This window comes from Eschrichtius robustus, chromosome X, assembly GCF_028021215.1.
Source record: "Eschrichtius robustus isolate mEscRob2 chromosome X, mEscRob2.pri, whole genome shotgun sequence".
Lineage (NCBI taxonomy): Eukaryota > Metazoa > Chordata > Mammalia > Artiodactyla > Eschrichtiidae > Eschrichtius > Eschrichtius robustus.
This window is the reverse complement of record NC_090845.1, coordinates 2,180,579-2,201,460: the sequence shown is the minus strand read 5'-3', so window position 1 is coordinate 2,201,460 and position 20,882 is coordinate 2,180,579. Positions and strand designations below refer to the sequence as shown.

General features: G+C 47.9%; 1 protein-coding gene across 11 annotated transcripts in view; it reads left to right on the top strand.

Annotated features, from left to right (window-relative positions):
• DHRSX (dehydrogenase/reductase X-linked) overlaps nucleotides 1-20,882 on the top strand; it is a 326,570-nt gene that overhangs the window by 35,679 nt on the left and 270,009 nt on the right. For all 11 annotated transcript variants that reach the window (XR_011072229.1, XR_011072230.1, XR_011072227.1 and 8 more), the window contains exon 3: nucleotides 5,741-5,809. Coding sequence is in view for 2 of the 11 variants with exons in the window: in XM_068532756.1 (XP_068388857.1) it covers nucleotides 5,741-5,809 (69 nt within the window). In the remaining 9 variants the exon portion in view is untranslated. The remainder of the gene's footprint in view (nucleotides 1-5,740; nucleotides 5,810-20,882) is intronic.

Below are 20,882 nucleotides of genomic sequence, written 5' to 3'. Positions count from 1 at the left end.
TGCAAAACCTGACTGCACCATGAAAATTTCTTCCATTTCATGGCCTGTCCCATGTTCCACTCTCTTTTCAAAGACTGCAGTTTCTTATGGTGATTCCCTTTTTCATATAACCATCTTTCTCTCATGTATGATGGGGTCTGTGGAATGGCCCACATTTGTCTTGCTTTGGGAGCAGTAGATCACTTCTTGGTCTTCTTCACTGTTCTTTGTCCCCATTGAAGGGTTCTTTTCATCAGGAATATGGCTAAGTCCCATTCTCTGTTTTCTTTTGTGTGTGTGTGTTTTCTTTTTCTTTTTTTCCCGCCCTCTTTCAATAAGTCTTTTTAAAAAAATTTATTGGAATATAGTTGCTTTACACTGTTGTGTTAGTTTCTGCTGTACAGCAAAGTGAATCAGCTATGCATATACATCTATCCCCTCTTTTTTGGATTCCCTTCCCATTTAGGTCACCAGAGAGCACCGAGTAGAGTTCCCTGTGCTATACAGTAGGGTCTCATTAGTTATCTATTTTATACATAGTAGTGTATATATGTCCATCCCAATCTCTCAATTCATCCCAGCTCCCTGACTTTCCCCCCGGGTAAGTCCTATTCTCTTGATAGATGTGGACATATTAAAAGTTTCTGAACTTGAAATTACCAACTTTATCACTCTCCATAACTCCCCTTAGATGAAGATGGGTTGGCTGCAGACCAGGAGGTCTTGTGGGAGAGGGGACGCGTCTGAGGATGTATACCTGGAGCTACTTATCAACCTGAACACCTCTGTGATCTGTTTGTGTCTCTCTACCTGAGAATATCAAGGAGGTAGGATGTGGGAGCCCAGGGTGGGAGCAGATCTCAAGACTGCAGGAACACTGTGAGATGGTGATGGACCCTAACCCCCTGATCTGTTGACTTTCCATGGTGGGTCGGCCCCTGCTGTCTCATGAGAGACGTGACAAGCCTTCCATGTCTTGGATTTCTGCCAATGTTTGGAAGACTTGGTCAAAGTGCTGTCAGCTCTTGAACAGGAGGAGCCATACATCCCCTCTGAGGACCGGCTGGACCTGGGCTAGTGGTGGGAAGATGCTGGTGGAGCAGTCCAGGAGGAACTTTCTAGTCTGAGCAGAGATGGGAGGCTGGCATCCAGTGCTGGGTATCTCTGCCCCTGTGATTCCTCCGCTGCAGACATCTTCATCTTCTTAATTCCTAGTGAAACTAGGTGATGTTGGAAGACAGAGAAATAAAAAGAGCCCCATTTCTGTGATTTTTGCCTGAGTGTGGTGGTTTTAGCTCATGAGGAAGTCTAGAGGGTTAGGTCACGAGGAGATCTAGAGGGAAGGTCAGGAGGAGGTCTAGTGGTAAGGTCAGGAGGAGGTCTAGTTGGGAAGGTCAGGATGAGATCTGAATGGGAAGGTCAGGAGGAGATCTAGTGGGAAGGTCAGGAGGAGGTCCAGTTGGGAAGGTCAGGAGGAGGTCTAGTGGGAAAGTCAGGATGAGGTCTGAATGGGAAGGTCAGGAGGAGGTCTAGTGGGAAGGTCAGGAGGAGGTCTAGTGGGAAGGTTAGGATGAGGTCTGAATGAGAAGGTCAGGAGGAGGTCTGAATGGGAAGGTCAGGAGTAGGTCTAGTGGGAAGGTTAGGATGAGGTCTGAATGAGAAGGTCAGGAGGAGGTCTGAATGGGAAGGTCAGGAGTAGGTCTAGTGGGAAGGTCAGGAGGAGGTCTAGTGGGAAGGTTAGGATGAGGTCTGAATGAGAAGGTCAGGAGGAGGTCTGAATGGGAAGGTCAGGAGGAGGTGTAGTGGGAAGGTCAGGAGGAGGTCTAGTGGGAAGGTTAGGATGAGGTCTGAATGAGAAGGTCAGGAGGAGGTCTGAATGGGAAGGTCAGGAGTAGGTCTAGTGGGAAGGTGAGGAGGAGGTCTGAATGAGAAGGTCAGGAGGAGGTCTGAATGGGAAGGTGAGGAGGAGGTCTGGTTGGGAAGGTGAGGAGGAGGTCTAGTGGGAAGGTCAGGATGAGATCTAGCTGGGTGATGAGTATATACTGCAGCAGACACGGGCACTGAGCATATGTGAGCAAGCCTGGGTACCCATGCATTTGAGGGCTGGAGCCCTGACTGATATCACCTCCTTTAGGTGATGCTTCTTGAGCATCAGGGATGGTATCCGTCAGCACCAAATTTCTACTCCTCTCGAGTTAAACAGAGAGTAGACCGCACGTCCTCACCCACCTGTGTCTCCTTTCCCACTAACGTTCTGATGTCCCTGTTTGAACTTTCCCCGAGGGACACAGGTCTGACCCTACCTGTCAGTCCAGTCACGTAGGGAGTCTTACTGCCTCGGTGTGTCTTTGAGGGGATAGTTGAATATATCCTGAGAGGGACAGTTTTTCTTCTTACATGACAGCTGGAGACAAGGTCACTTAATGAAACATTATCATTGGTCACAATGCATTTTTCTACTAAACACAGATTAAGAGATGGGTTTAATCAATTCCACACTCTCAGTCCCGAAGCCATGAATATTTAAAGAATAATCAATTACTTGCTGAAGAATTGAAGTGATAATCTGGGTCCGAGTCCAGCCCATTAGTATTGCTAAGAATGCATGAATTATTCAGTTTCCCATCTGTTCACAGTATCTTAGTTCCTACTGTTTCAAAATACTATTTTGGTGGAGGATCCTTCTTTATTCATAATTCTTAATAAACGGTCATCTAAGGTTTAGACCAGGGGTTGGTACGTTTTTCTCTGCTATAGGCTGGATGATAAAGATGATCGTAGGTGTCTCATGATGATCAGCTCTGCCCTTACAGCAGGAAAGCAGCAATGGCCAATACTTAAAGTTCATGGCTGTTTTCCAATAAAACTTATTTTTTTATATCAAGCGATGGGCCAGATTTGGCCCCGGGTCTGTAGTGTGCTGGCCCTAATTTGGGTTCAGTATCTTTTTTTTTTTTTAAACAAGTGGCAGTTCTGTTGCTTCTTGCAGATCTTTACAATCTGGTGGCCAGGGTGCTGTCTTCAGGGGGCGGACCTGGATATGAGAGGTTGTCCTTCCCACTCGACTTGGTGCCCCTGAAACCCTGCACCGCAGCACGTATAAAACCTAGCCCCTGCCGCACAAAGGTTGAGGGGAAGGCAGACCCACTGCGTTTGAGCCCTGCTTCTGTCGTGGCGGAGTGTTTCCTGATCTGCAGCCATCACTCGGAGATGTATGGGCAAATGTTGGCAGCTGTGTAGGGTCAAGCATCCCATATCCAGCCCATAGGAGGCAGCTGCTGAAGATGACCTTCGCCCCCAAGGTGCCTGTCCATCCCTCCCATACAATCCAGCCCTGACTGCCTGAATATTTTTTTCTTTGATTTCTTTTTAATTTTTTAAATTTCTGTTTTCTGTTGGCGCATAGTTGATTTACAGTGTTGTGTTACTTTCAGGTGTACGGCAAAGTGGATCAGTTACACGTCTACATATATCCACTCTTTTTTAGATTCTTTTCCCATAGAGGTCATTACAGAGTACTGAGTAGAGTTCCCTGTGCTCTACAGTAGGTCCTTGTTGGTTATCTATTTTATATCTAGCAGTGTGTATAAGTCAATCCCAAACTCCAAATTTATCGCTCGCCCCTGGTAACCACAGGTTCGTTCTCTAAGTCTGTGAGTCTGATTCTGTTTTGTAAATAAGTTCATAGGTATCATGTTTGTTTAGATTCCGCATAGAGCCGATATCATATGATATTTGCCTGATTGCCTGAACATGGAGCGAGCTGCCCGTCGGGGGGCGCTGCTGGCCGTGGCCAGTTTGTCCTGCCGTTCCATCGCTTCTCCCCGACCCACCCTCAGCTTTCTTTCTTTCTCTGGACACTTATGTCTTTCTGACTTCATTTGAGCTTCTGCTACGCCAGCCCTTGATGCCAAGATGGTCTCAGGCTGGAGGGTAGCCCGGCAGCAGATGGTGTTTTAATGTTTAAAAATTGCACAAGTTTCAGAAACAAGCTCATACATGTCTGCAGCCCTCACTTACCCATGAATTCTTTTTTTTTTTTTTTTTTTTGGTCTTTGATGCCCGGAACATTTAGGGATGGAAGACATGCCTTCTTTCCCATCCTGCCCCTGCACTCCCGCAGTGCAGGAAGCCTCTCCCAGCAAAAACACGTAATAACCGCATAATGTTTATTTCTTGAAGGAGCTGGAGGTGCAAATGACTTTTGCAGCTGCATCTTCTTGATGTCTGCAGCTTTGAACGTCTCCGAGGCGGTGACAGTTTCTATATTCCTTTTCGTTCACCCCCAGAGATGTCCTTTGCCACGTTTATCTTCAGCAGGAGGCATTTCTGATTCCCCCTGGGTTCACCACTTCTCCTCTCTTACGTGTTTGTTACAAATAAACCCGTTGCTGTAAACATTTTTTTTTGTTTAGTTTTGGAAAGGGCATTGCCTAGATTCATCTGGGGACACCTGTCAGTGACACAGAGCACATAATACAGAGGAAAAGAGTAGGGAATACTATTAGAGTGTGTAAATGAAACCACGGGTATGTAAACAGCATGCAGAAATGCTTGATAAAAGGATTGCTTGGCAGTGTACTTTCACAGAGACCTCAGTAGGCTTTGACCCGAGAGAACCAGCATCTTGCCAGCAGGGGGCTGGCTGCAGGTGGGAGGGTGACGTGGGCTGGACCTGCCCCTCCCAGGCCCCTCAGCGGTGTCCTCACGCCCCCCGTTGGTTCTCTGGGTGTCAGGGCTCCATGCCCACCGCTGTGTTCACAGGTGCCAGCTCTGGCCTCCCTGCTGAAGGTCTCCTGTGACTCAGCCCCCAGGGAGTGGGCAGGTGTGGCTTCTCCTGCACAGGGTCAGAGGCGCTGCTCGAGGCCGGCTCCTTAATAGGGGATCCTGTCTGGGAAGCAGGCTGTCCTGGCTTCTCCCCACCCTGAGCAGCAGCTACATCAGGCCCCCCCTTAAAATGAGGGCCGTCTGCGCACAGACGTAGGGAAAGACAGCCCCCCTGCCCTTCCGGCTCTACCCTCGTGGTCAACACAGATTCACCCACTCAGGCATTGACGAAACCTCATTCACTTTCTTTCGCCCCAGATTTCAACTGGAGCACCCATATCCCACACAAAAGACCCATCGCCACCCTTCTAAGCGAACGTTCCCAGAATCGCACCCGCTGATTTTCCGGAGTCACGTGTAACGGGAGGAGACATCTCGAGCTCATGGTGGGAATGTCCCGCGATGGTTTTTTTTTTTTTTTGGCCGTGCCACGCGGCTTGTGGGATCTTAGTTCCCCGACCAGGGATTGAACCCAGACCCTCGGCAGTGAAAGCGCAGAGTCCTAACCACTGGACCGCCCGGGAAGTCCCCCGCAATGGTTTTTATAGCTCAAGCCACTGTGAACAGAGCAGTCAGTCGCCTGGACCAAAAGTCTCTCGAAAGTTCTATGTCTGGTCTGACATTTCTGCTGACAGTTTCTTGCTCATGCTGTTGGTGTCCCCGTGGTCCTGATGCCACTAGGTGCTTCGTGTCCCTGGAATCACTGAAAAGTAAGATGTCCCAGAAATGCATCCTTTTGACCAATCCACCTAAAGAAAATGCGTCTTCAATGGGTACGCTGAATCCGCTACAGTTGCTCCGATGGCAAAATTCAACGCCAGGACGGAAGGAGACACTTAGCGTGTTGTAGGGCTGTGTTTACTGTCTCAAGAAAACGTCGTTTCACGTGGGGTAGTTTCCTTACCCTGAATTGTATCTTTTCTTTTCCTTGTAGGCGGAAATAACCAGGGCAAAGCCGAAGAAGCTGTGAGGAAGATAAAAGAGGAAACCCTCAATGACAAAGGTACTGTACTGCCCGGTGGACCGATGGCTCTTCTGCTCGGTCTGGGGGCTGCAGACCCTGCCGTGGACTCAGGGACCCGGATGGTGGAAGTGGCTTTGGGCAGCGATGTCTCTGATTCTTGGGCTTTTCTTTGGGGGGCTTTTGTCCTCCTTGGGGAGTGGAAGGTGGCAAGATTGCGATTCTTGAGAGACACATGAAAACCCCGGATGGACGGGTAAGCCTCATCTGTCCCTTTGTGTCAAGACTCCCACTCGTGGTTGTTCAAGGTGACCGTCCGGCCCTCTGTCCAAGGCTGGGGCGTGTTGATATTCCCAATGTCTCCCCTGCCCTCGTGGCAGGATGCCTTTGATCTTTTTTCTTTTCCTTTTTTTTTAACTTGGGGTAGAGTTGTTTTACAATGTTGTTAGTTTCTACAGTACCGCGAAGGGGAGTTCCCTGTGCTATAAGGCAGGTTCTCATTAGGTATCTACTAGGATGCCTTTGATTTTGAGACAGAACCCAGAGGGGCTTCTGCAGCTCTCCTGCAACACCAGGCAGCTCTTGCAGACGGAGGCGCTGCTTCTCTCCCTCACCTACCCCGGGGCAGAAGTGCTCCACTGTTGTGACAGCCGATCGTGAACCCCCGTCCCCAGTTTGCAGTGGCTCAGGGGGCCGCTCTCTCCAGCGCCTTGGTTTCCACCCAGCGTGTATTTCCCGGGCCTCTAGCAGTAGCAACCCCGGGGGCAGGTGGTTAGAAGTGCTGATTTCCAGCCCTGAGCCTGGGAACCTCTGCAGGCGGGGCCGGGAACCTGCATTTTCCCACGTCCTCCCCGGGGATCCCCCTGCCCCCTCACGTTTAAGAACCGCTGCTGTCGTGACTGCATGAAACCATAATTTCCAGAGCAAAAGAGGAGTCTTGTGGGAAACCGCCAAAGCGTGGGCTTCTTTTCATGACTTGAAAAACCGTTGGAAAGAATGAAAAAATAATTCGCCCAAACCCGCTCGTGTTACAGGCCTAACCAGTCAAGGTGCCAAGGTTCATCTGGGGTTACATGTGCTTCTTTAAAACGTTTAAGAGCTTCATGTGTTCTGACAGAGCTGTAATCCATAGCCCTGATTTATGGGAGGAAAGAACGTTCTAAAACATCTTTAGACAATTTCCTGGTGGCATCAGCCTTGTACGCTGCGATTCACAGCTTGTGCGGAAAGCTCACGGATTAAAGGGAAAACGCTTCGGTAGCAGCTCTGTGCTGGAGGGGAGGTCCCCAGGGCCTGCGGTGGGCAGGGCGGTGATTCCTAATCACCCAGGACGGTGGTGTCACGCCCCTCTGGTCAAGGCTGGTGACAGAGCCTCGGCTGTGTCTGCTCCTGTGTCTTCATTTCTAGCAAGTGACACCAAGTAGATCCATGAAATTTGCATCTGGGAGAAGTAGCCGCCGGGGCAGACAGTCAGTCAGGTGCACACCGACAGCAGAGAGAGCCCAGGGGGCTGCACAAGCCCCAAACCCCAGCCTGCCTGCACCTCACTTCCTGGCAGCCCCCCCTCCCCGCCGGGCATCCGAGTTTATGGAAAGGGCGAGGCTGGGCGTCCTTGGTGGGCAGCGGCCGTGCGCTGGTCCTTGTGTTGCTTGGAGCACGACCCTTGCCCAGAAGCTGGCAGCGCTCAGGGAAGCTCAGGTTCCCCCTGGCCTGGGAGGGGACATGGGGGCCAGGGAGGTGTCTGGACACAAGCTGAGTGACCCCTGAGGTCTGCAGCAGGGGTATGGTCTGAGACAGGGCGAGTGTGGCCACTCCCACGGGGGCTGGTCCAGTGAGGGAGTGAACCCTTGATTACACACGCACACACACACGCACCTTTGAAAATTCCTCTTCGGTGCATTGAACCAAACATGAAAGCAGCGCTGTCTGTATTTTACACCAGAAGCCTGGCACTTGGAAGTCGGTCCGTGGGCAGCGCAGCCCGTGCACGCCTGGAGGGGTCGCCGTGAGACAGGTGGGAGATGCTGAGACCTGGCCAGAGGAGGGTGGTTTGGTGGTGGTCCTCGAGCTGACGTTGCTGAATTTGCATCCAGCCTCGGGATTCCCCCAAGCCAAGGTCTGGCCAATCCCAGGGGAAGAGGGGCACTCCCTGTGCCAGGGACCCGCTGCGCAAGGGCAGGGCCGGTGGGGACCTGGGTCTCCCTGTGCATCGGTGGCCGTCGGTCGGCCCTCGCCCTTCCTCTTGGCTTAGCTCCCTGCAGACTCAGCCAGACCCGGTCTGGGTCGGAATGCTGTCTGGAGTGGAACCCACAGCCCTGCAGAGGTGCCTCTGTCCAGACTAGCTGCCCTGCTGCAGCCTCTGAGGGTGTTGTCCACACAACCCCGGCTTCCCACTTGGCCAGGGGGAGCCCCACCTGTTCCTTGCTCATGGCTCTTCCGTGATCCTCTGGATTCTTCTCTTTTTTTTTGGAGCAAATCAGCAGATAGCCTGAGACTCGCAGATGACTGTCGAGAACACAATTATTTCTTTTCTCTTTGAAATTTTTATTGGGGTATAGTTGCTTTACAGTGTTGTGTTAGTTTCTTCCGTACAGCAAAGTGACTCAGTTATACAGAATACATGTATCTGTTCTTTTTCAGGTTCTTTTCCCATATAGGTCATTACAGAGTATTGAGGAGAGTTCCCTAACACAATTATTTCTAAATGCCGAGTTTCTCTGTAGCCTACCTCCCCCCTCATCTCTGTACTGACCCTTTTTTCTTAGTTCCTCGTTGAATGCTTTACGTGCTGTACTTTCTGCCTTTGACATCACGGTCAGTTGAGGTCATATTTGGGGCTGGGATGGAAGGACACCTGCATATCAGTGTATAACTAGTTTGGCTTTCAGAAGGATGTATTTGTGAGTGTGGTCGGGAATCAAGGTGATGTTGGTCATTTCCCAGCCTAGAGATTTCCAGGGAAGAGACTTTTCATACCTTATCACCATGTATCCATGGTACTGAAACCTTTATTGCTCTTGAGTAATTACGTGCTGATGCAAGCTCTCTTATTTGGAGCAAATAGTCTTGCTAATTTACCAAAAAAAAAAAAACAACCCCACCCCAAAATACCAATAAAAACCCGAACACCACAAAAACAAACAGCAAAATGGCATAACAATGTTCAAATGAACCCAAATGGAAATAGATAATTTAAATACTTTTAAAAGGACTCCAGGCAGGTAAACTTTGCTTTGCCCATTTCACAGTGACGCACGCAACCCACGAGGGAATTCCCTCGTCCCAAATCCTAGGAAATGTGGTGTCTGTTCTTTGTTTTTTTGTTTTTTTTTTTAAGAGTTTCACTTAATTTTTATTTATTTATTTATTTTATTTTTGGCTGTGTTGGGTCTTCGTTTCTGTGCGAGGGCTTTCTCTAGTTGCGGCGAGCGGGGGCCACTCTTCACCGCGGTGCGCGGGCCTCTCACTATCGCGGCCTCTCCTGTTGCGGAGCACAGGCTCCAGACGCGCAGGCTCAGTAATTGTGGCTCAAGGGCCCAGCGGGATCTTCCCAGACCAGGGCTCTATCCCGTGTCCCCTGCATTGGCAGGCAGATTCTTAACACTGCGCCACCAGGGAAGCCCTGTTCTTTGTTTTTAAAAGGAGAAAGGCATCCCTTGCTTTGTGTCACTGTTCCACACTTTTCCACCGTCACCAGTGTCGTCCTGGACAATTTTACACCTTTCCTAACGTCATTCTTTTTAAAAAATTTTTAAATTAAAGTATATCGTGTTAGTTTCAGGTGTACAGCACAGTGATTCAGTTATACATGTACATAGATTCCTTTTCAGATTCTTTTCCTTTCTCTGTTATTACAGAATATTGAGCAGAGTTCTCTGTGCTCTACAGTAGGTCCTTATTAGTTATGTATTTTGTATATAGTGGTGTATCTGTGTTAATCCCAGACTCGTAATTTATCCCTGTCCCCCACCTTTCCCCTTTGGTGACCATGAGTTTGTTTTCCATGTCTGTGACTCTGTTTTGTAAATAAGTTCATTTGTATCATTTTTTAAAAAAGATTTGGTTATTACTTATTTATTTATTTTTGGCTGCGTTGGGTCTGAGTTGCAGCACGCAGGCTCTTTGTTGTGGCGCGTGGGCTTCTCTCTAGTTGTGGCGCGTGGGATTTCTCTTCTCTAGTTGTGGCGTGTGGGCTCTGTAGTTTGTGGCACGCGGGCTCTCTAGTTGAGGCGTGCGAGCTCAGTAGTTGCGGCGTGCGGGCTTAGTTGCCCCGCGGCATGTGGGGTCTTAGTTCCCCTGACCAGGGATCGAACTCACGTCCCCTGCATTGTAAGGCGGATTCTTTACCACTGGACCACCAGGGAAGTCCCTGTATCATTTTTTATTGAAGTATAGTTGATTTACAATATCATGTTAGTTTCAGGTATACAGCACAGTGATTCAGTTTTATACATATATTCCTTTTCAGATTGTTTTCCCATATAGGGTATTACGAGATACTGAGTAGAGTTCCCTGGGCTGTTCAGTAGGTCCTCGCTGGTTGTCTGTTTTATATAGAGTAGTGTGTATATGTCAATCCCAATCTCCTAATTTACCCCTTCCCCCCTCTCTCCCATGGTAACCATAAGTTTGTTTCCTATGTCTGTGACTCTATTTCTGTTTTGTAAATAAGTTCATTTGTACCATATTTTAGATTCCACATACAAGAGGTATCATATAATATTTGTCTTTCTCTGTCTGACTTACTTCACTTAGTATGATAATCTCCAGGCCCATCCATGCTGCTGCAAATAACATTATTTCATTCTTTTTTATGGCTGAGTAATATTCCATTGTATATATGTACCACATCTTCTTTATCCATTCATCTATTGATGGACACTTAGGTTGCTTCCATGTCCTGGCTATTTGTAAATAGTGCTGCTGTGAACATTGGGGTGCATGTATCTTTTCAAATTATGGTTTCCTCCTATCTTTTTTTTTTTTTTAATAAATTTATTTATTTATTTATTTTTGGCTGTGTTGGGTCTTCATTGCTGTGCACGGGCTTTCTCTAGTTGCGGTGAGCGGGGGCTACTCTTCGTTGTGGTGTGTGGGCTTCTCACCGTCGCGGCTTCTCTTGTTGCGGAGCATGGGCTCTAGGCGTGCAGGCTTCAGTAGTTGTGGCATGTGGGCTCAGTAGTTGTGGCTTGCAGGCTCTAGAGCTCAAGCTCTGTAGTTGTGGCGCACGGGCCCAGCTGCTCTGCGGCATGTGGGATCTTCCAGGGCCAGGGCTCGAACTCGTGTCTCCTGCATTGGCAGGTGGATTCTTAACCACTGCGCCACCAAGGAAGCCCTCTCCTATCTTTTTGATTTAACTTAAAATGGCCCTTATTGACAGTTTCCTGTTTCCTACAGGCATCCTTTTCTTTCCCCCTTTCATTTTTTTTTAATTGAAGTTCAGTTGATGTACAATATTATATATTTCATGTGTACAGTATAGTGATTCACAACTGTAAAGGTTGTACTCCATTTATAGTTATGGAAAAATATTGGCTATATTCCCTGTGTTCTACAACATAACCTTGTAGCTTATTTATTTTATACATAGTAGTTTGTACCTCTTAATTCTCTACCCCTATCTTGTCCCTCCCCCCTTCCCTCTCCCCACTGGTAACTAGTAGTTTGTTCTCTGTATCTGTGAGTCTGCTTCTGTTTTGTTATATTCACAAGCTTGCTGTATTTTTTAGATTCCACATATAAGTGAGATTGTAGACTATTTGCCTCTGTCTGACTTACTTCATTTAGCATAATGCCCTCCAAGTCCATCCATGTTGCTGCCAGTGGCATGATTTCATTCTTTTTTATGGCTGACTAGTATCCCATTGTGTGTATATGTACCACATCTTCTTTATCCATTCATCTGTCTGTGGACACTTAGGTTGCTTCCATGTCTTGGCTGGTGTAAACAGTGCCTCTGTGAACGTTGGGGTGTGTGTATCTTTTCGAATTATGGTTTTGTCTGGATATATGCCCAGTAGTGGGATTGCTGGATCATATGGTAGCTTTCTTTTTACTTTTAAGGAACCTCCATCCTGTTCTCCAGAGTGGCTGCACCAACTTAACATTCCCACCAACAGTGTGGGAGGGTTCCCTTTTCTCCACACCCTCTTCAGCATTTGTAATTTGTGGTCTTTTTGATGACAGCCACTCTGACAGTTGTGACGTGATGGTGAATGATTTAATAAGTGAATTTTAAAAAAAATGGACTTTTAATTTTGGAACAATTCTAGATTACAGAAGAGTTGTGAAGGTTCCCGAGTTCCCACATACCCTATGCCTAGTTCTCTCCATCATTAATGTCTTATGTTAAGTTCGTGTCTCACAGTGAAAGCACCTTATTGGTCTATGATCCCTGACTAAAGACCTTATGTTTTTTCCGAATTTCCTTAGTTTTTACCTAATGTCTTTCTTCCATCCCAGGATCCCATACAGGATGCTACGGTAATATCTGGTTGTCCCATCTCTTTAGGTTCCTCTTGGCTGTGATCATTTCTTAGACTCTCCATGTTTTTTGATGACCTTGACAGTTTTGCAGAGTGCTGGCCAGGAATTCTGTGGTATGTCCCCCTTTCGTCTTTAACTTGGTGTCCTGAGGTAGCCAGTGAGCAGGCATGCCTGGATAGACAGACACTAGACAGGTGTTCATACAGACAGATGATTTCCTGTGGGCAATTAGAAGGTTTAACAATGCCTGGAGAAAACCATAATTTGAAAAGTTACATGTGCCCCAATGTTCATTGTAGCGCTATTTATATACAATAGCCAAGACATGGAAACAACCTAAGTGTCCATCAACAGGTAAATGGATAAAGAAGATGTGGTACATATATACAATGGAATACTACTCAGCCATAAAAAAAGAATGAAATCATGCCATTGGCAGCAACTTGGATGGACCTAGAGATTTTCATCCAAAGTGAAGTAAGCCAGACAGAGACAGACATATATCATACGATAGCACTTATACGTGGAACCTGAAATATGATGTAAATGAACTTATTTACAAAACAGAGACTGACTCACAGACATAGAAAACAAACTTATGGTTACCAAAGCGGAAAGGGGGGAGGGATAAATTAGGAGTTTGGGATTAACATATACACATTCCTATATATAAAATAGATAACCAACGAGAACCCACTGTAGAGCACAGGGAACTCTACTGAATATCTCATGATAACCTATCATGGGAAAAGAATTTGAAAAAGAATAGATGCATGTGTATGTATAACTGAATCGCTTTGCTGTACCCCTGAAACCAACACAACATTGTAAATCAACTCTACTGCAATTAAGAAAAAATGGCATTCGGCGAGTCAATTCTATTAACAAAGGAAAAAAAAAAGAAAGTTTAGAAGGTCATCGTGTCTTTTCTGAAGGCACGAAGGCGCAACACAGCCCTTTGTGAACATTTAATCTTATCACTGCTCACCCCGTGTTCTTCCTGTGAAGGGCTCTTCATTTCTCAGGCTCGGGAATGATTAATGTTAACCTTTGGAAGCACCATCAAGGTGACTTCCATGAGAGAGGGGATTGTCTGCCTAGTTTCCTTAGCTCGTCTATAAATACTTACAGGAATAATAATAGAAGAAAAAAAACCACGGGGAAGAATTTTCATTCTCAGCGTGCGTCCAAAGTTCTATTTCCCCCACCAATAATTTATGCAATATTTTCACTCCCTCCTGCATTGTTCTGTTATCCTGTTCCGTGTTTTCTCCTCTTTTCATCTGTGGGGAGGAATCATCGCCGAGGAGATTCATTTTGACCGTTCCCTTCTAACACACCTCAAGGCACTCCGTGCTTTTAAACTTGGTAATTAGAGAACCTGCTCGCGTGACCGTCTCTAAAAGTTATTCTGGAAATGTTACTTCCATGATATTTTTCCTCCTGGGGGAAATGAAGTAGTCTTTAGTTGTTATAGAAGATAAACATATGGTAAGAAAGGTTTTTTGAAAAAATAAAACTTGAAGGATTATGTAATGATATTTCAAACACTTACATGAGACCCAGAGGTTAACGTTTCCTGGAGGGGGCTTCTCCTTCAGTGCAAAGGACGTTGCCTCTGAAATTGTTGTCACGATTCTGATGAGAACAGTGGCCCAGCTCTGCACCATCTGTGGTCCTCTCCGTGTTATTATCTCTGTGATGCGTGGTTTGGGGTGTGCAGAGCCCATGACGTTAGCATGTTAGAAATCGCGTACATCCACTTTCTAACAGATACTTGGAGGCTCCATAAGGTACTGTAGTGCCTTGAAGATGAATATTTATTTTCACTTATTGCAGGTTTTGTTTTAAAACCTTTTCCTGAAGAGGAAAGTTTCACTCTTTCCTCAGAGCAGGGTGGGAGATTCACATGGTCCTAAGTGTTTGCAGGTAGCATTATTCCGCCTTCATTTGTGAGAGCTATTTTCCACGCACGTAGAGTTCTGGGTTGAAAACACTGCCCTACCCCCAGGATATTAAAGTTGTTGTGACCTGGACTTCTGGCCTTCATTGTTTCAGATAGGAAATCAGCTATAATTATTATCATTATTTCCTGAATATAATGTGCCTTCTTTCCTCTTTTTTTTTTTTTTAACTTGTTTTCAGAATTTTGATAATACGCCTATGTGTGGTTCCCTGTGTTTATCCTACTTGGGTTTAAAAGGCTCCCTGTAGCCGTGGGGTAGGAAGTTTTGATAAAATTTGAACAATTTTTAGCCAATATTTTTCAAATACTTTTCCTGCTTTGTTCTTTCCACCTTCTTGTCGGTCCACAATTATACATATGGTAGATTACGTGACACTGTCTGACATTTCATTGAGCTCTGTTCATTTTATCCAACTTTCTTTTCTTCCTTTGTGCTTTAGCTTGGATGATTTCTATTGAACTATCTCAAGTTCACCAAATTGTTTTTCCTTTGTGTGCAGTACACTTGTAATCCCATCCTTGGATTTTTGTTGTCCTCAAAACTAACTGTATTTTTCAGTTTTAGGACTTCCATTTGGTTATTTTTAGTTTACATGTCTTTCCTGACGTTCTTCCTTTCTTCACCCTTGACCTCCATCTTTTCTTGTAAATACTTTAATTCATAATTGTTATCTGAAAGTTCTTGTCTCTTCATTCCAACAGCTACATCATCTCTGGGTCTGTTTCTATTGATTTTTTTCCCTCTTGACAGCAGGTGACATTTTCCCGTTTCTCTGCATGTCTAGTCATTTTTTTGTGTATTGGACATTGTGATTGATCCACTGTAGAGATTTTGGGTTCTGTTATCTTCCTCAGAAGAATGTTGAACTTTGTAGCGGACAGTGATATCACTGGTGGGTTACCTTGGCTTCACGTCTTGTTATGATGAGTCTATTTCAGTTCTGCCCTTGGGTCTTGGATGGAGCTCTCAATCTTAAGATACGGAGCTCTCAATCTCAATCCTTTGTTCTAAGACATAGCCCATCTCAGGATTCAGGTGAGACTCTGAGCTGTTCACTGAGCCCCTGCAACTTGGCAAGATGCAATTGTCATCCTGTCTCCCCAGCACCAGGCAGTGGCTGAAATTTCTCTGCTCACATCTTTCAACCTTCCAGCTGCAGTTTGCCCCTGAACTCCTTGGTGTCTTGCCGTGTTTCTGCAGTTCACTAGTCTGCTGAGGTTTCGATGGGATTTTCTACTCAGATTTTTCAGCTCCCGCCCCTGTGGCCTTTCATTTTGGATTGTGCCCCTCCATTCCAGCTGCCCTAGGGGCCCCAGACTCTGACCTTTGACTCCTCAGCCCAACCAATTGTCACTTTCTCTTTGAGGTCTGCATCTGTGCATGTTGAAATTTGAGAAGTACCCTCAGGGCACCGCCACCCCCCCAAAAAAAAAGATAAATGAGAATGGTCTGTGGCAAACCAGAATGTGTAGCCCCTCTTTAATAAGCTACTGAAGTTAGAGTAAAGAGCTTCAGCAAAACGGACAACCAAACCGCTTTTTGTTAGAAATGATGCTCATTAGAGTACACAGGTGCATCGTGCTGGATACTTGCTCTGTAGCGGGTATTGTTTTAAACGCTTTACGTGTATGGATTCACGTGGTCCTCTCCTAGGAAGGAGTTATTATCACTATTCCCTTTTTACAAGTGAGGAAACCAGGGCACAAAGAGTTTCGGGAAGCCTCTTAACATCATGCAGTTAATAAGTGGAGAATTTGAATCTGAACTCAGAGTCCTGGAAGGAACCCAGAAATAGAGCGACCCTTGGAGACGGGGAGAGATGGAGAAGGCAGGGAAACAGAAAGAGAAAGGCGGGAGGAAAAAGACAGAAAGCAGCTCAAGCATCTCAACAGATGGGAACTGGGTGGGTGTGGATGGCCCAGGGTCTCGTAGGGACCCTGGCTTGTACATTGTAGTGTGTTCTGTCCCCAGGGCAATCTGTTACACACACACACCTGTGTGCACGTGTGTGTGAGGACAAAGATGGCATTGCACGCCTCTGTCAGTGGGACACAGTGAAGGCAGGAGAAACATGGCGGGGTTATAACCCTTCCTGTTATTTTCATAGCGACAAGAACGCAGCAGAGGGAACCACATGTGCCCCAAGACCCCTGAGAGTACCCTGAGAGCTGGGCAGGGCTCTAGGGCCTCCACAGCCCATGGGAAGGGTATGGCTCCTTCAAATCCAGAACATGACCCCATGAGGAAGCAAGACCCCAGCTGCCACCCGGGTTGTATGTATATATCCATTATAGATATATATCCATTAACAAACTCTTCCTTTTCCAAGTTCTGTCTAGTTGGACGTCTTTCTCTGTTAATAAAGAGAAGTCCTTATTTTTATGGCTACGTACGCTTCTGTCAGGATATCCCAGGGTATTTGCCTAATTTCTCATCAGTGGCTTGTGTTTCGTTATCCTGTGTGTTCGGTGCCCTTGTATTTGTATCTTAAACACTTACTTACCTTTCCCCCAATGCTTTCTGATATGTAGGATGAGGAGTCAAAGGCATTGAATGCAGGTTGCCAAACAGCTCTCCAGGAATGTGGCACTGATCACGGCCACCACGAGTGGACCACTTGCCCTTGTCCTCCACTGTGTGTTTCCATGTAGAGCTATTCATCTGGGTGATGGTTTGGCCACTGGGTGAAGCCGTTTGGCCTGAAGGGGACTGGCAAGGATGCCGTGTGCCGAGTGATGCAGGATGCAGGTATTGCAGGGTCTTGGAGCTCCAGGTAGAGACACCTCTCTGTCTGGGTAATCAGGCCACCCATCTCCGTGTGTCCTGAGCGGACCTCCTTACCTGGAATTCACCTTCCAGGACTTGGAAGGTTACACTTTGGAGTTGATTCAGCCCTTTTCTTTCTCCAGCCTCATGTTTGCATCACTCCTCCGCCCGGCCCGCCCGATGCCTGCAGATAAGCCTGGGCGTGGGCGGGGAGGGTGCAGCTCGGGGTTTTCAGGGCTTGGTGTACTCCTTCCTTGGTCATTTGCCTAATCACCATCCCAGGCGTGGGCTTCTGCCCGTCAGAAGCCCGCCCTGACTTGTCCTCAGGGCGTTCCTGTTTCGAGTACCTGATTGATGGTGCCTTTTCACGCATCCACATTGGAGACATGCTGAAGGGGAGCATAGGGCAACCGGTGATGGCATGCGTTTCCTAAATGTCCCTCCGTAGAGCTGGCTTCCCAGCGTAGGTTTTCCAGGGGTGGACCTGTCACTGGGAACCTCGCCCTATACAACGACCCTTCCCATTTGGAGCGAATGCCATGGATCACCTGCTTGTAAAATTAAATGTGAGAAGACGTTAAGATTCCTTTAGGGAAACGAGTCGTAAAAAGCCCTCTCGCCTGGAACGCACATTCTTTCTTTGTACCCAGTGGTGGTTTGAGGGGGTCACCGTGCAGGATCTGCTCACCTGGCAGGTATGTCCAAACCCCTTTGTCTCTCTATGTTATTGCTATTTTTTAAATTGCTATACTTTAGTGTTTAGTACAGTTTTAAGTTTACAGAAAATTGAGGACAAACTACAGGGAATTCCCAATACCTGCCCCACAGTTTCATCTGCTATTAACATCTTGCACAAATACACGACATCTGTTACAACTGATGAACCAGTATGCACACATTACTAACTAAGGTCCATAGTTTACATTAGGGGTCACGCTTGGTGTTATACGTTCTATGGGTCTGGACAAATGTATAATGACGTGTATCCACCATTATAGTATCATAGAGATAGTTTCACTGCCCTAAAACCCCTCTATGTTCTGCCTATTTATCCCTCCAACCCCTGGCAACCACTGATCCTTTTATTTCTTTACGTATTTTAATTTGTTTTTTTTTAGCACCGATCCTTTGACTGTCTCCACAGCTTTGCCTTTTCCAGAAAGTGATAGGGTTGGAATCACACAGTCTGTAGCCCTTTCAGATGGGCTTCTTTTACTCAGTCGTATGCATTTAAGGTTCCTCCCTGTCTTTTCACGGCTTCAGAGCTCCTTTCTTTTTAGCACCGAATACCTATTTTTATAAAGGACAAAATTCCCTCTATACAGGATTTTAAATGCTCGTGGGCAAGCACGACCGCCTACAGCGCTGGGCGGTAGGTGGGTGTACCCAAAGGAGAGGGAGTTGCAGGGTACAGCGTCTTCAGTTTTGGAAAACCGCAGCTGTTAGGTTACCCCCAGAGGAAGGTCAGGGTGAGGGTGAGGGTGAGAGGGAAGAGGTTGGCGGTGGTCCGATTGGACGGCCAGGACTTGGTACCTCCCCGCCTGGGTTGGAGGGCAGACTCACCCTGAGCCCGTCCCCAGTCCCTGAGTATTGAGCCGCTCTACCCGCCTGTGTTCCCACCTGGATGCGTCTTCTGCCCTCTGAGGCTGTTTCCTCTCTCTCATCTTCCGTCGGGGGGCCTCACGGAGGCCACCCCTGCCTGCTGCCCGGCGGGAGCGCCCAGGGCTGGGGTTTGGAACAGCCGGGAGCGCCCGGATGACTGATAGCACATCATCAGCTTTGCAGATACGGCACTTGGGGGACCGTTTCCCGATTCCCCCCGCCTCCCGTAACGGGGACGTGGCTCGTCTTACAGGTTAATTACCCAGAAACTGATCGGGTGGTTTTAGCCACGCATCCCTCGGGCAGGCTATGTAACAAGAGAAGAGATAATAAGTGTGGTTCAAAGACAAAAAAGAGCTCCACCTCCTGGCTGCTTTCTGGAAACGTTCTGTCTGTGAAACTGCGCCCGGGTCGTTGAGGGGCCGGTGAGGGGCCCCCAAAGGCCACACCAAGCCTGTCCTGCGGGGACCTGCTCCTGCCCCAAAGACAGAGGGACGACGTGCATCCGAACCCAGGGCAGGAAAATGCGTCCCGACGGCTCTCGTAGCCACGGTCCAGCTCCAGGTGTGCTCGGCCCGCTCCTGCACCTGTTCCGTGATGGGTCAACTGCCGTGGACGTGGCCGTAGCTTCAGCAGTGATGGCCAGGCGGAAACGGGGTGGTGGGGGTCTGTTGGCTCTGTTTCTCACACTCCGGACCCCCTCGTGCCTCCAGAGAGGGGACGTGGCCTGGGAGCTGCCCTTGAGAGCCTGTTGGCCATTTTTGTGTTTTGGGCAAAGCTGGGATCACGTCTGCTGGGTGGGGAGACGGGGCTTCCAGCTGACCTGGCCGGGAGGTGGGAGGGAAAGTCCCAGGAAGACGCTGCGGCTTGTTCAGGGCAAGCTGAGGCCTGGGACCGCGACACCGGCCTCGTTCCCCACGACTAGCGATTGGTGGAAGCATCACCACCCATTTCTCAGGGAATGAGGACGGTGGCTCTGGAGCGCAGGCTCAGTAGTTGTGGCGCGTGGGCTCAGTAGTCGTGGCTCACGGGCTCTGGAGCTCAGGCTCCGTAGCTGTGGCGCACGGGCTTAGTGGCTCCGCGGCGTGTGCGATCTTCCCGGACCAGGGCTCGAACCCGTGTCCCCCCGCGTTGGCAGGCGGATTCTTAACCACTGCGCCACCAGGGAAGTCCCAAGGAAGGGAATTCTGACACCTGCTACCACATGGGTGAATCTTGAGGTTGTGACGCTCAGTGAAAGAAGCCAGACGCAAAGGACAAATTCTGTAGGGTTCCACTTCTGCGAGGTCCCTGGAGGAGTGAGATTCATAACGACAGAAAGTAGGACGGAGGGTGTCAGGGGCTGGGGGGTGGGCAGGGGACGGGAAGTGAGTTTTTAATGGGGACAGAGTCTCAGTTGGGGATGGTGGAAACTTTCTGGACCTGGATGTGTTTTTGTAACCACCAGCCTCTTGCCTCTGGGGTCCCTGGGCTCATCCTGGTGACCTCTTTGAGTAGAACCAAGAATGACCCCCTAGGACTCGAACTCCGGTGTTGTCCACAAGACTTTTCACCCCCAGCAGCCCTGGGAGGACGACCAGTCCCCGTGGAGCCGCCTCTGTCCTGTTGTCATGGCCACGGACTTCTTCGGGAGGGAGCCAGCACCTATGCTGTATGGCTGCCCCTGCAGGTAACAAGATTCAGGTTTCAGATTCAGGTTTCTCCAGACAGGTTTCCTCTGTGACTCACCCCAACCCCTAGGCCGGCCCCTTTGCACGTCCTGGGTCTGGCTGAGGTCCCAGAGTTGGGGGCCCCGTCCTCTCACCCCCAGCATTTCCTCTGCGAGCTTCTACACTTGGGGTGCTGCCCATTTCCCATCCGTTCGTCTATAACCTTGTTGCCTCAGCTGATAGGTGGCAGGAGCCCCCTTTTAACCTTTAATGCTTCTGATTCAAAATGCAATTTCCAAAGGCCCAAACTCACATTAATTTTCGAAAGCTCCCCTTGTAAAGCATGTCGACAGGGGATTCATAGCCAGTAACAAAATATTTTATATTTGAAATGGAAATGCAAGGCGTCACAATCTCTGGGACACAGCCAAAATATGAAGAGAATTTATGTTGCTCTAGGCTCTTGTATGAAATGAAAAAAACAAAATTATGACTGGGCACCCAGGGAGTGAAGTAAAAATTAGGAAGCACGAATATGAACGTAATCATAGTGCGCAGAAATAAAGCACCAAGTGGAAAGAGCAGAGAAGCCACAAACAAAATCAATAATAGTTTCCTTCAAAAAATAATGAGTGGATAATCACC